The sequence below is a fragment of the Epinephelus fuscoguttatus genome, linkage group LG13 (assembly GCF_011397635.1).
Source record: "Epinephelus fuscoguttatus linkage group LG13, E.fuscoguttatus.final_Chr_v1".
In the NCBI taxonomy this organism is placed as follows: domain Eukaryota; kingdom Metazoa; phylum Chordata; class Actinopteri; order Perciformes; family Serranidae; genus Epinephelus; species Epinephelus fuscoguttatus.
The window spans coordinates 42,388,327-42,404,278 of NC_064764.1; the positions used below are offsets into that span (position 1 = coordinate 42,388,327).

The 15,952-nt window shown below is 44.1% G+C and overlaps 1 protein-coding gene across 1 annotated transcript in view; it reads left to right on the forward strand.

The window, feature by feature from the left end:
- The window catches only part of slc49a4 (solute carrier family 49 member 4), a 92,897-nt gene that overhangs the window by 60,198 nt on the left and 16,747 nt on the right, over positions 1 to 15,952 (forward strand). The window contains exons 7-8 of the mRNA XM_049594068.1: positions 5,438 to 5,565; positions 15,494 to 15,676. Of these exons, the coding sequence (XP_049450025.1) occupies positions 5,438 to 5,565; positions 15,494 to 15,676 (311 nt within the window). The remainder of the gene's footprint in view (positions 1 to 5,437; positions 5,566 to 15,493; positions 15,677 to 15,952) is intronic.

A 15,952-nucleotide genomic window follows, 5' to 3' on the forward strand; every position in this document is an offset into this window, starting at 1 on the left:
AAATGGCCTCCTCTAAATGCTGTCTGTGCTGCAGGTGTTGAAGTTTCACATTTTGAGTGGCCTATAGTCCTGCGAAGCTAGATTTCTTCTGGGATTAGCCCTTGCACTTTGCCAAAAAAACAAAACAAGCTGCTTGCAAACATTTCTCTGCCTGTGAGTTGTTGGTGGATGGTTGAATGGCGGGAAGGGGGGGGCTCACTGTGGTGGGTGCTCCGAGGTGTGGCGCTCATCACTGAGACGTTTGACAATCTGGGAGCTGTTTAATTGTTGTGGTTGGACGAAAGTTGCACTTTGGAAGAGGGTGGAGAGAATAACTAACAAGCGTCCCTCGTTATCTTCCCATTACAAGCTCCAGGAAAAGAGGCAGGTTATTGTCCTTCATATCACAAAGGTCTGAGCCAGACAATACTCCAGGTTAATGAGATGAGATAGAGCAAACACAAAGGAGCATCAGCCGCTGCCTAGTTGGTTTTGCCCTCAAATGGAGACACTGTGCGTCTGCATGGTCACCGTATCAGACCGGCTGCATCTATTTGGTTATTTACTGCATGTCCCTCACAGAGAAAAGAAAAAACGTAGACAGGCTCGATTGATAATATCATAGTGAAGATGATATTTCATCATTTCCCGCAGGCCCCGGGAGAGCAGAGCGTTTAATCTGATTCTACATGACTTAAATGATGCTATCTTTATGGCCAATAAATCCTGTTAGAGCAGTGTAAAAGATAGACTTTTAATTCTGCCGTTACCTCCTGAGATGACACGACCCTCTTTACTCACTGAGTACAGTGACACAGCGCTGGGTTACATCACCGCAGGCGTGAAGAACCTCAGTGTTTTCTGATTCAGCAGTATTCTGGATGTTATGGGTTGTTTTTTTTTTTAAAGAATATTTTCTCGGGGTTTGCTTTTATTAGACAGGACAGACTTCAGCATGAAGGGGGGTTGACATGCAGTAAAGGGCTGCAGGCTGGAATCAAACCCACAACCGCTGCAGCAGGGACATTGCCTTTATGCACAGGACGCCCACTCTACCCACCGGGCTGCTGGGTGCCCCGGATTTTATATTTTTGACAACAAATCTGGTGAAAACACCAAAACCTAACACTCTCTAACTACCCTGTCTGTGGCGAGAATTGTTTCTACTAAAGACGATTTTAATCAGTGATCACATATTTTTGCAGAAGGCGGAGCAGTTTCTTGAAGCAGCTGGTCACTGTAGTTTTTAACACTCCTTACTGAAACAGAAGTAAATAACGATTTTGTTCTCAATTGTTTTCAACATTTGAATAATCCAAAGTTTGGTGCTCTAAAGCAGCAGCTCCCAAACTTTCTCCTTAAGGCATCTGTTGTGTTCAGTTAAATAAACTGAAGACATGTTTTGTGGAATTTTCATATATAGGATTGCAACGGTATAAGATTTTCACGGTACAATAACGGTCTCGGAAAAGATGGCGGTTTCACAGAATTACAGAATCAGTCAGTATCACTTCCTCCAGGAATTTAGGCCCTGACACACCAAGCTGACGGTCGGCCGTCGACCAAAGTCGGGCCGTCGGTGAGCGACTGTCAGCCTAGTTTTTGCGGTGTGTCCCGCACCGTCGGCACTTTGGCACGTTGGCAGCTTTTCGGCCGATTGAGCATGTTGAATCGGCGACGGAGCTTGTCGGTGAGAGAGATCACTCTGATTGGCTGTTCAGGTTTTATTTCCTCGCCCCTGTAGCGAGTGAATCTGCCTGTAGTGAAACCGGGGCTAACCGGTGCTTCCTCCTCAGGCTCCACTTCACTCAGCTGCCCCACAGACCCACTGCTTCTTCACACTTTAACCTGAATAACAAACCGGAGCTAGCTGGGAGCGGCTAGCGGAGCGTTAGCCGCAGCATGACCGGAGGGAAGCACAGCCAGTTAGCCTCCGCTAGTCTCTGAGCTAGCCCCGGCTCTCCGTTTGGATCCAACCGGAGCACCGAGCCCTGGTTTGTTATTCAGGTTAAAGTGGGAAGAAGCAGCGGGTTTATCGGGCAGCTGAGTGAAGTGGAGCCTGCGGAGGAAACACCGGGACCGTCTGGATGTAATAGTCCGTGGAGGTGCTGCGGTGCTCGGCTGCACAGATAGGAAAAACATGACACACAGACAGAGTTTTCGTCATTATATAGTAAGATAAATAAATGATGTCGAACTCACAGTGAAGAGTTTTAGTGTCAAGTTAACATAAAGTTTTTAGGTCATTTCAACAGTCTGGATCTTCTGTGTAGACTTAACATTAAAATATTGTGCCCAGGATGGACTGAGGTTTACAGTGTGGAGGTTCACTGATGTGTTATGTGTTGTTTTTGGAGAACAGTGGGGTTTTGTGGCTTTGTTTACACAGGCGTGACTTGTTCGTGTCATCATCTGCTAGGTTTGAGGTTTTTCTAAAAGCTGTTGGCAGTGGAAATAAACAGAGAATATAGCTGCCTTTTGAAATCATAAGACGTTTGATAACAGGATATTTATTCAGCGTTTTGGTCAACTGTTAGCCATCGTTTTTTAAAAACCCAAAGTGTGCTGAGTTTGATTCAAACCGTGTCGCACCTGACCTATCTGGCCAATCAGTGAGCGAGCTCTTTATCGAGTGGACTCAGGGGCCATCAGAGTTAGTGTAGGAAATAAGCTACTTATGGTGTTCCTGCTCAGAGGATCAGATTGGAATTGATACTGGGGAGTAGCCTGTGATCCTCTCTGCAAAGAGATGAGGGCTTGGCTGTGTGCAGGCGAAGGATTTCATCCCTGTCTGGCACCAGTAGTGGCTGAAGGGATGAGCCAGTCAGTGGCAGATGGGCGATGCAGATTTGAGGGGTGTAGCTGTGGGCAGAGAAACAGACATCTCTGTGTAGTGGCGAGCGCTTGGCCCTGTGACTCCGCTGCCTTTTCCAGAGAAATCAGCTCCTTCGTTTGAACAGAAAAATGACGACTTTAGATCTGTTTATTAGGAACGGCCAACACAGTTCATCATGTGAGCCCACAGTCAGCCCCATTCAGCAATGTAAGCAGTTGCTTTGGGCCCCTGGTCTCTGGGAGGCCCTGAGGAAAATTATTATTTTATATTGATGAACAAGAGACAGTAGCAGAATAGAAATTTGACTTCCTAAACAAAAGCTGATGACATTCAAAAGTTCAAAAACTTCCAGCGCACACTAGAATATCAGGATTGACACAGAGTTTATTCAAAAAATTTTAAAAACAAAAGTAGCGAACAGCAATCAATCATTGATTGTCTGGTTGTTAATTGCCCTCACTATTTAAGCACACACCTGATGACAATCAAGAGCGAATCTGATGAAGCAACATGCGAAACGCGTTGTTCGCTCCTTTTGTTTTTAAACATTTTTGAATAAACTCTGTGTCAATCCTGATAATCTAGTGTGTGCTGGAAGTTTTTGAACTTTTGACAGATTTATCCTGCACCAGCTGGTACCTAGAAGAAGCACTGCGCTGCTGTGCACAGGGATTTACTAGTTTTTTCTAAAACCTGATGACATGTTGTGCCATTTTTTGCCAGAAAATCGTGACAAAAATAATAAGCTTAGAGATGTGTGAAATGAAAAGTTTGGGTAGGTGAAGGAGTTTACTGTCCCCCATGAAATAACCATTCCCAGGATTCTGTGGTAAAAACACTTTTGCAGGTGTATTAGATAGGATACGTTAAACGAGATTAAAGAACAAGAGTCAACACATTCTGGAATACGCATCTACACAAGCTTTTCTCTGACCGCCCTTGATTTAAGTAAAATAAATTACATTTGGAGGTCAGTTTAAGAGAATCATCCATCGATCTGATCTCATCAGCTCTGATCGGATCGACTGATCAATAATCCACCACACGACTCAAAACTCCCGCTACTCGATTCCTGCTGGTAACTGTTGTAAAGCATGGTGGTCACCCGTCAGTCTCCCTGCAGGTCACCCTGGTGAATAACTGGTTTTCAATTGAGCCACAGAAGCCCTTTAACATTGTTGACGATGTTATCACCACTAGCCGTGCTAACACTGCTAAAGGTGCTAACATGGATAACAATGCTAATGGGGGATTGCAGCTCAAAATTGAGCCACTTACTCCCAGTGGCGACCTGTAGGATCACCAAAGGGTGGGCACAATGTTTCCAAAGCCACACTGTTGGGTCAGGGTTACTAGCAGTAATCACCAGATGAGTGGCGCTGCTAGCTAGCTCCCGCCAGACTAAGTTGGTGTGCAGTAAGCTGAAGAGAAGCAAAATCAACCTATTGATCGATATCAGTAATCGGTCAAAATTATTCTCAGTTGTTAGTTGATTAATGGTTAACTAGTTGCTGCTAACAGGTCCCACTGTAGTCTTTACACGGTTATTTGTACATGATGTGTGTTTAAACTAATACTTACTGCACACAGTGCTGTGTGAAGTGGCAGCATGTTACACTGTGGAGGGGGGCCCAAAACCAAACCCTGCTCATCTGGCCCCCAGAGGTCTGTGTTGGGCCCTGTGTTATCCAGCATTACCCTCCGCCTGCTTTAAATTCTCTCACAGTGATGGAGGTGGGATTTGAGTATGTAGCTGATGTCCTGTGAACGTGGAGGTAAAGAGTCGAGGCTGTGAGTGACAGCTCATGAAATCCCAGGAGACGTTGATGTCGTCTAAAAATGCCACTGCTGAACATTGAGAGCGGAGACATTCTCATTATCCGTCCGAAGGATGATTTCCCTCGTCCCCGCGGCCCTCGGCACACTGACAGAACTTCACAACCTAGCTGAACTAATCAGCCATTTCCAACTCTTCTTCTTACTCGTGCATTAAGTTCATTGTCAAGTTCAGCCCTCTTTTCTCAAGCATCTTGTCTGTGAGCAACAAAACAAAAGTAATTAGTGTCTCTCTGTTGCTACAGGCTTCTGTAGCTTCATCTAATCTTCCAGCAGCATACATATGCATACCCAGAGGAGCGCAGAGGAGTTAATGAACTATGAGGCTTTGGAAAGGGCTACAAAGAGAAACCGCAGTGCTCAAGAGGGAGAGTTTGGGAACGGCCTGGTGGCTTGTCTTCCACGATACATTACAATGCACATCTCCAGTCCGCCTGCTTAGCTGGTGAAACAAATTGAATCAACTCTTGGAGTAGTGTCTCTGCTTGTGTAATGACAAGTACAACTGACGCTCCCAGAAACAAGTGGGAGAAGGAAATGATCTAGGCTTTCTCTGAGACAATGCATGTCTCCAGTAATTGATTATGACACAAGTCACAGAGGAAGCAGACATAGAAATTGCAGCGCTGCGTGTTGTTTTTATGAAAGATGCCTCCTGTTTCTGAAGCTGCTGTCTTTACTCACTTCAGTAATTTTCTCTGGCGTTTGTCGTGGTGTATTTCAGGATCGCTATCTTCAAAAGGCTGTGCTCTGCCTCACTGTTTTTCTCCTCCCACACACTCGCAGGTTTGCAGACTCCATTCGAGGGATGCTGAAGCTGATCCTGGTGCTGATGCTGGCCGGAGCCTCGCTGTCCTCCACCTGGTTCACACTAACCTGCCTGAGCAGAGTCACTCACCTTCCCTCCACTGCAGGTGGGTCCACAGCAGCATCACTGTCAAGGTGACATTGCATGCAGGCAGTGCAGCTCTGCAACCCTGAGCCAGAATGAATTCAGCGGGCAGTTCAGTGGGTTGATGCAGCTTACAGGAGAATCCACTCTAAATATACTGTGGATTTATAGTAAATAAATAGATGCACCGCACACACGAAGAGCTGAAGTGCTTCTTCTTTAAATTGAATCTTGTTACAAACATTGTTATGTTGTTTGTAGCATTTCAGATGACAGTACATCAAAAGCAGAAGCACCTAAACCCCATCATGTGCAGTGCATCTGCTTATTTACCATCAGTCTGATGTTTCCATCACCTGCACCAAGGTATAAGGGCTGACAGAGCTGTGCACAAGGCGTGTGCTTTAAAATGAGTTATTCTGTGGAGTTTTTGAAGACCAGACTGCAGGTGCAGGATCTCTGCACGTCCTTAAAAGGTACTAAAATGTCTTGAATTCTATTGTCATGAAAAAAAAATGGCTCTTAAAATTAGTTGTTGAGTCTTAAGGTTGGATGTGTGGTCTGCACCAAACGTTTTATCTAATTGTATTTATCCATCTCTTAATTTCTTTTTGTCAAAATCAGTCAGACTCTTGCAGGAAAGTCACCTCTCTGATTTTACAAATATTTAAAGCTGCCACTGAACCTAAAACTCTTTTTACTTCATTCCTGCACTTTATTTTTAGCGAAATGTAGATTTGCCTAAGTCGCTCTGATAAGCCAACCTGGTCTCATCCTGAAGTTGTCGAAATCCAGGACTTGGTCAGTGACTTCTGGCGTCAGACACCAATGAAAAAAGCCGTCCTTTCACGTTGGCGTGATACGCAGCCAGTAGCCTTTATTGTTTAACAGTTAGTGGCGGCGTCAGGGGGAAACGAAGTTGAAGGAAAAAAACATCGGTTGGTGGTGTTGTACCGATGTAGTGCTTTTATTTTGAAAGAGTTGACACGGCGTCCCAGAACGTCAACAACCAACACACCCAGGGTACCTTGGACGTCATATGTGGACGTGGAAAGTCCATGACCAAACGTGGACATGTGACGAGGTCACAGTGAGGATGTGATGGATGAAGCATGTTCCTACATAAGGCCTGCCTCTACACACAGCTACATATATATGACTGAATGCAGTGCTTGAATCAGTCTTAAATTTGATTAAGAATATTTTGAAAATGTCTCAGAGAGCATTAAATCAAAGTGCCTGATGGCTGCAGACACCCTGAGTCGTGTTTCCTCTATCGTGGCTCAGTTCATGTGGTTCAGTGTGTCAGTATTTGTACAGTCAGTGAAACACTTTGTGTTTTATTGACTCTGTAATTCACCCTCATATAAAGATGATTCTCAGATCAAAGGGATATTTTAAAGGGATATAAATTGTATACAGTAGGCCTGGGTGGTATCTGACTTTTAATACCTTCATATCTTCCTGAAATCTCAGCAGGTCATAGAATATCTTACAGCTATTTCCTCATTAAACAGAGAAATATAACCGCACACCTTCTGAATTCAACTTTCTCTCTTTCACTGAACTCAAACTAACGTTAGCTTAATTGCCTCGTTAACTCACGGTGAAACACACTTCACTGAAACTCAACAGAAACAAAACAAAACTCACCAAAACATCTCAGCCCGTCTTTGATGTTTAAAATCTTTTACTCTCGTCAGTCTTCGTTTTGATGAATACTAAGATAAACTCGATGAGCCTCAGCTGATGAACGTATGTTTCACACAACACAGATCTGATCAGAGAAGTTTCTGGCACAGCACACGGACTGAGACGTAATAAGATAACATAACAAAACAAAACCTGGACATGTAGGTCTTAAAATGAGGTGCGGTCAGGTGTGTTGTTGTTGTATTTTCTTGCTGTTTAAAGGGCGTGTTATTCACATAGTAAAATGCCCCTTATTGAGACAGGATCGCAACATGTGTACACTCTGCTTGTTACACACAGGGACATGGGTACTGGGTGAAATAATACATCTTTAATGAGTAAAATATTAATTACACTCAGTAAAATGTGAACGTAGCAGAAAGCAGAGCTGCTGTCTGACTCTGCATTAAGAGACGCACTGTGTGCATGTGTGCATTAGAAGCAGCAACTTTAAGATAATTCCAGAAAACGAAAGTTTAGCTCTGTTTCCTCCTCTCCACACAGCAGGTGCACTCAAACGCCAGAGTGACGCTGCACCCTGCGCTAAACTGAGAGGATCAGCCCTGCACTCATGTCAGTAGGCTATGATACGCAGGTGATGGTCGCTAAGCAACCACAGACGCAACCGCCACCCCCTTGAAACTAGGCACAAGAGTAGCACCCAACGCCTGACCTCACATATTCCAGGCAGTTAGAGACGTGGCATGTGTTGGGTTCCTTTCTCTGAGCACAGAGCTCAACACAGAGCGCCAGGTGCAGGTGCTTTTAAAGGTAGTGGGAGAACTGGAGATGGACACGCCCTCAATGCACTTTAGACCACACACTAAAGCTCATTTAGATTAAGCCACTGTGTGTATCTTTGAAGCCTCTCATTGCTCCAAGTGGTCAGACACTGCACCTTTAATGTGGTTGAAAATCCAACGACTGTCTGTCCAACCTACGACCCTCAGACCTTCTTCAGGGTGATGCTCTGCCAGCTGTGCATCGACTGCCAGCTTCACTTCTTTACTTGTTTTGGATAGAAGTTAGCGCTGGACGATTATGGCAAAAATAGTAATCATGATTATTTTGATTGATATTGAAATCACGATTAATAAACACGATTATAAGTTGGTCGTGTTGCCTTGGGGGGCAGACACCACAGCGTGACAAACTTTGCAAACAATTTCTTTTTGCTCGACGTCCGTCAACTTGGAGCCAGAATGTTTCCAGATGACTGAAGTTGTCCTACCTTTCTTCTCAACCAAAGGCTGCCTCTCCTGCTTTTCCAGCATGGGAACTTACATACACGCCGCGCCGTGTGGTGCATTAATCGTTTTTCTTTGATTATAATGTTTTTATGATCGTGAGAAGCCAAAATTGAAATCATGATTAAAATTCGATTAATCGTCCAGCCCTAATCTAAGTCATGTGACGATCTTGGGCAGTCGGGAACACTTCACTGTTTGGACATAAAAACTCTGTGGCCACTCTGTGCATGAGGTAGCTGCTGTTTAATGTGTGCAGCAGCTACACACCAAGAAAAGCCCTCGGTGTGTGAACGCTCGCACACTGAGATGTATATTTGGACCATAATCAGCAGAGCCGATGCATTAGTAGACGTCAGTGATAAACCAGTTTGGACATTAGTGGATTTGGCTGCGTCCTCTGAAGCCAGGCCCATAAGCATATCAGCATATCGTTCAAAGCCAGTGACTCCAGCCGCCATCATCCATCATCATTCTGCAGGCCCTGGCACTGCTCACTTTCTGTCTCATGTCCTCTCATCCCAGACGCTGGCAGTCTGCAGCAGCCGGGCTCCAACCTTGTTCGTCCACCTGGCGCATCATACGAGAGGGTGGTGCTGTGATACCGCGGCACAATGTGCCAAAACACCTCATTACCCCAGTGTGGGACGGCCAGCAGCACACACAGATCAGTGTAATCTGAGAGATATAATCTCTCTCTGAACAAGTGACCAGTCGCTTTTTAAAATAATATGCATGGAAGTGTCAGAGGGGTCTGTGAGACTGTGTTGTGTGTTCCTGTTTTGCTGTTTCCTCTTTAAAGTAGAGCTGGGCAGCATGAGGCTGGATATCGTTTAAGGTTCTGGATGCTGTGATATCGTCAGTGTCGTCTCTTCCTGGCTTTAAAGGATGTGTTATCTGATCTTTTCTGTTGGACTGGTTGTTGGTATTCCTGTTTTGCACACCTTAATCCTCACATGCCAAATTCTCCCATTCTCACACACACACCCATGACAGAGGCTACCCCCTTCAGGATCTGGAGGAGCTGGGGATCGGACCAACGCTCCTCTGATTAGCAGCACTATTAGAAATTAAGTTTGTCTTCCACCAGCCACCATTTTGTTGTCACACTGTGTGTAACTAACTTTAGTGTTACATTTGTCAATACAATAAAAAAAAAAAAACTAATACACATAGTCCTCAGAAAAAAGTATAAGTTTCATATTTCCTTTATTACCTATCAATTTTTAATTCTGTCCCTCACACACACACACACACACACACACACACACACACACACACACACACACTTCAATTGCACAAAAACAAAATGCAGACACCCAAACAAATGTATATTGTTATTAATCACAAAAAAACCTGCCTTATTACTTTTGGTTCCTGAACTGGAGTTGTCTCCTCTTGTGTGGACTCTGTGACATCGGCCACTGTCTTTATACCAGTAACATGTCACCACATTGGCCTTAAAAATTAGACTAAAGGACAATTTATACTTGTGCATCAGCTCTATGCAGAGCGTACACTGCTGTGAGCATTTAAACTTGTGCGGTGGTGTGTTTGTGTCACTCTGCAGTTACACCTCCAAGACACTAGTCGGTGGTGGAGTTTCTGAGAAGTGCTGTAAAGTTTAGACAATTCAAAACACACATTAAACACACATTAAACGCACAATAAACACACATTAAACATGGCTTAATACACATTTTCCCCACAAATACAACATGCTAACGTTATTAGCACAAGCCTATGGCATTTTACATTGTATAAATTAGCCTAGCAGCTAGCAGAGATTTGCTCTGCTCATATTTCAGCCAGGATAAATCACACACAGTGTGTGGAGGCTTTATTGTCTTCACAGTTTATTGTTTCTTATCTGTGAAATTAAAGTAAATCAAAGCTTTGTTTCCACTGAGGGAAATGGTTTCAGCTTACAGAGACAGACAGGAGGTCTGCGTCACCGTGACACTGTGGAGTTACATTTCTGGGGAGGTGCACGTCAGGCGAAGGCATAGGTACAGCCATACCACCTGGTCTGGGTTATTTCGCTACCTTCAAGGCATCTTATTGGTGTATTAGTCTCATCTGAATGAAGTAGATGGATCAGTATTTTGGATTCAGATGCTACTTCCCATCATCACCTCCATGCAGCTCATTCAAAGGTCGTTTTCAAGCATGAGGTGAATTTCTTCTTGGAAATAATTGTTATTTTCAGCCCTGAGTGCATAAACGTTGTAGTACGACCAAAAAAGAAAAAGTCTTCTCTTCAGGCCAAAGAGGTACCTCCCATGATCCTCTGCTGCTACACTCGCCATGTGTTCCTTCCTTCAAGGGGATCTCCTGCTGCCCTCTGGGAATTGGTGGCAGATAACCTAATTCAATAACGTGGCGGTGAAAGTGCAGCAGGTGAAGCGCACTTAAGCGTTTGATATCAGTGCTTCATTAGGGTTGAATAAAGACGAGCAGGGGAAGGAGGCTGCCATTGATGGCTGCATGAGTGGCTCCTGGGTTCCCCGTCACAGGCGGGCAGGCGATGGCCCTCAGAGGCGCCATGATTAAAGGGACGTGCCGGCTAATGGGGAGCTCATTTGGACCAATCTGCTGTGATAAGGGAGATGGAGGGTGCCGCGATGCTCCAGAGGTGATGGCTTAATCTCTCCACACATCCACTCTAATACACATTCACACTTTTCACTTTATGTCTCAGCCAGAGGACCACAGCCGAGACGAGACGCTGAGACGAGACCCTGAGCTGGCCGAACATACTGAACACTGACACAGGAAACACTGAAGCCCTGTGCGCTGTAGCTGTAACCCTTCGTCACACAACAAGATGACTTCTAAACAAATCATTGTGGGGAGATGATTGAGCCAGTCAGCCGTAATCATTTTAAATTAATAATTCACAATCCAGAATTATAATTATTATTTTTAATTTAACTGAGAAGTGCACCCAAATGAAACCGGCAGCAGCAGCAGCCAGCGTGGACAGTAACATTCTCATCATGCCTGAGGAGTAAACAAGCCAAGCTGTTTACTATTGGACATCTGCACAATTTGGCAAAGAAGAAATTAGATTTTAATATTCTGTCGAATCCATGAAACCAACTGCATCTTAATGCTGAGTGTGCAGGTCAACTAAAAACAGCAACATATTACAGAAAGAAATACTGTCACAGTGCCGCGAAAACCTTCTTGTGACACTCGATGACAGACAGGAAGTCGGGCTGGGTGTCAAACCTCAGTGTCCTGCATATCAGATTTTGGGCATCGAAGCTTCAGTGAGAAATATCTGGGATTGATTGAAGCTTGGACAGTTGCAGCACAGTAACATCGGCCTTAATTGGATTGGATTGGATTAACTTTAATAATCCCCAAGGGGGAAACTGGATTGCCACCATGGCCAACATACAGTACAACAAGACATAGACAAAACATACATATACAACAACATCACCTAGGAGTGCAGTGGTCCAATACAACAATAGCAAAATGACCAGAAAAAATAAATAAATAAAAAAAATAAAAATAAAGATTAAAAAGAATAAAAAGAGTACAAATGCAATTTAAAAGTACAATGTACAAGGACGAGTATAGCAGCAAGACATGACATCAGCAATCCAAATTAAAAAGCCTGGTTGCTGCAGGAACAAAGGACTTCCTCAATCTTTCTGTGGAGCATCTGGGCAAAAGAAGCCGCTTACTTCTGCTACTTCTAACAAAAGTGCTATGCAGGGTGTGATCATCCTGAGACAAGATAGCTCTAAGCTTCCTCCCAGTCCTCTGCTCTGTTATGACCTCCAGAGAAGCAGGGCTCATACCAATAACAGATCCTGCCTTTCTAATAAGTTTGTTGATCTTGTTCCTGTCCTCCAATGTTAGGCTGCCACCCCAACAAACAACCGCATAAAAAAGGACACTTGCTAAAATACCATTATAAAAAACATTTAGAAGAGATCTGCTGATGTCAAATGATCTGAGTTTCCTCAAGAAAAATAATCTGGACTGGGCCTTCTTAAACATAGCGTTAGAGTTCATCTTCCAGTCCAGTTTACAGTCCACATGCACACCCAGATATTTATATGAGGATACAATCTCTACAGACTGTCCTTTAATCAAAATAGGAGTTGCTTCAGGTTTTTTCCTTCTCATATCAATGATAAGCTCCTTTGTCTTGTCTACATTAAGAATAAGGTGGGCTTCCTCACACCAACTGACAACACTGTACACTTCTTTCTGATAGGCTACACTGTCATTATTAAAAATATAGCCAACTAGGGCAGAGTCATCAGAAAACTTCTGTAAATGACAAGAATAAGTGCTGTGCCTGCAGTCAGATGTGTACAGCATAAATAAAAACGGAGCTAAAACTGTACCCTGTGGTGCCCCAGTGCTTGTAGTAGCAGTTTCTGATCTGCTGCCATGAAGCCTCACATACTGAGGCCTACCTGTGAGGTAATCAGTGACCCAAGCAATAGTGGAGCTATTGAGGTTATAATTAAAAAGCTTACTAGCTAAGATCTGTGGCTGTAGTGTGTTAAAAGCATTAGAAAAGTCAAACATTATTCTAATACATGCACCACTCAGTTCCAGATGACTATATAGTCTGTAGCAGGTACAGAAGGGTATCATCCACACCTACACCTGCTCTATATGCAAATTGAAGCGGGTCCTGAAAGGCACAGACCTGCCTCTTTAAATGCCCCAGGACAGTCCTCTCAAAGCACTTCATTACATGTGAGGTTAAAGCAATAGGTCTAAGATCTTTAAGTGCCCTGGCATTTTGTTTTTTAGGCACTGGCACAATACATGACGTTTTCCAAATATCTGGAATCTTAGACAAGGACAGAGAAAGAGAGAACAAGTAGTGGAAAACTGTGCACAGTTCATCAGCACATACTTTAAGGACCCGTGGCATGACGCCATCCGGAGCAGGGGCTTTATTTACATTAAGCCGTTTAAGCTGGGATTGTACCTCATCAACTGTAACAGTTATAGGGGGACAAGGAGTGAGCCTACCCTCCGAGGAGAGGATGGGGTGAGTTAGAGAAACCTTCTGTGAAAGGTCGGAGGTGTCAAAACGGGCAAAGAATTGATTAGCCTCATCAGGTGTAAAAGTTCCCTCTCTGAGGTTAGAATTAGCCGGACCATAAGCAGTCATAGACTTTAAGCCCATCCATAGACCCTTAGAGTCACATACCTGTAGTTTATTTTCTACCCTCTCCTTAAAATTCTTCTTTCCCTGTCTTATGACCCGCTTAAGATTTTTCTGCGCCAATTTAATTTCCTCCTTATCTCTGCTCATGAAAGCAGCCTTCTTGATATTAATAGCATTCTTGATTTCTTTAGTAACCCATGGCTTATTGTTTGAAAACACTTTGATGGTCTTACACAGGATGATCATAGCAGTACAAAAATTAATATAATCAGTAACACATTCAGCCACTTCATCAGTCCTATTAGAATTGTCCTCATCAGTAAATACAGACCAGTCTGTGCAGTCAAAACAGGTTCTTAACTCCTCACATTTGTCCTCAGACCACACACGGACTGATTTAGTGGAAGTTGGCTGCTTATGGGCCAGTGTGTTATATTTTGTCGTTAGCAGCACCAGGTTATGGCCCGAGCTGCCAAGTGGTGGCAGAGCAGTGGAAGAATAACTGTCTTTAATGTTGCAATAAACAAATCAATAGTTCTGTCGTTTCTTGTTGGGCAGGTGACAAACTAATAGCTTAATAGCTGTAAAAAGAAAACTTTGCAGGACGGCTCAGGTGTTACTCACAGTTTCCAGGTGCTGAGCTCCTTATAGATTTGTGATCTGCCCGTTTCCTTTGGCACAACTGGCACTCGACTTTTTTGGGGTCGTCTCTGCAAATTTTGAAATCATTCGTTTTCCTTTTCAACATCTTACAAGCGTATCTGTAAACCTGTCACGTGTCCTTGTCTTTGAATATGTGAATAACTAACTCACTGATGTTGATGCACAATTAATAATGTTTACTTACTATTTATCGGGCTGTACACATAAAGTGATGTCAGCAGCGATGGTGAGTGTTGTCCTGTAATGTGCCCCAGACTCTGATTGGCGCCATCTCTCGCATCACGGAGGGGAGGCGTCATAGTCCGTCTACATATTCTGACCTCATCAAGGTCAGCATGGTCGCTCCTCCCGAACACGGGCAGCGTCGCTCTGCAGCCGCCTCTGAACGGTGTACAGCAGGGATCCAGCGCAGGAACAGGACAGCAGCTCACATTTGCACCGTCACACCAGTCCTTCAAGCTCACACCTCCTCACCTTCTCTCCCAGAGTCCTCTGCTCAGTTAGTTCAGCATATAGAAGAAGAGTCAGCTGTCCAGGGTTTAGCCAAGTTTAGATGAATCAAAGGATGTTACAGCTCCTGATCGCCTGTTGGAAACTGATGCAGCACGTTTATTATCCAGCGCCTGTACAACAGCGATCAGGATGCTAGTTCGGCTGGTGCTCATCGTCTTCAACTTTTTCTTGATGTTTACCGATGTTTAAATTTGAAACCTATGATGTGGCCAGCGAACAGAGTCGTAGGAGACTTTACAGACTGGTGAGCCACACACTGCCACCATCCAACCCTAACCACAAAAAGCACCATCAACACTTGCGAAGAAGAGCACAAATTTAGCAGAGCAGACTGAGAGGTGACTGGAAACATCCACGCCTACCAAAGTCAACCTGTGACTCTGCAGACTCCGTGAAGGTGATGGTTGGGTTGGCTCCAATATGAGATGATGCTTTGGTTACAAACTGGGCTCTTCCATCCGTATAGGATTTTGGTTTTGTGTGGAGTACAGTGTCACCTGAAGGGACGTCTTTCTAGATTAAATGTTTCAGGCTGAGGGTTTGTCATAAATCTGAGGTGCAGAGAACAAATGATACGATGTATGTAATCATTTTGTAAAGAGTTGTTCAGATGGAATTTAAAACCAGATTACATCATAGTTCCCAACTAAACTATAACTGACTGTTTTTTTTTGTCCTTTCAGCCATCCTGTACACTTCCTGCATCCTGGTGGGCATCTTCATCAACAGCAGCGTGCCAATATTCTTCGAACTCTTCATCGAGACCGTGTACCCGGTCCCTGAAGGCATCACGTGTGGAGTGGTCACTTTCCTGGGGAACCTGTTCACCGGTCTGCTCCTCTTCTTCCTCACCTTTTACTGTAAAGGTAAGGCACATATAAACTCCTCGCTGCTTTAGAACTCCTTAAAGATTTAACTGCATTTATTTGTTCGTTTTCTGTATCCACCGGTGCCCATTTATTGTTGCGGGGGGTTTGATAACACCACTTAAATATTTCTTTTGTGTTTGTTGTCGATTTAAAAAAAAGTCTCGACCATCTGAAGTTTTCGCTCCATTCAGACGCTTTTCGTCCGCCTGCAGGTTTCTCTCAAAAGCCACAGGCTCCATTGTTTTCAGAAATCTATTTCAAGTCCCTGCAGAT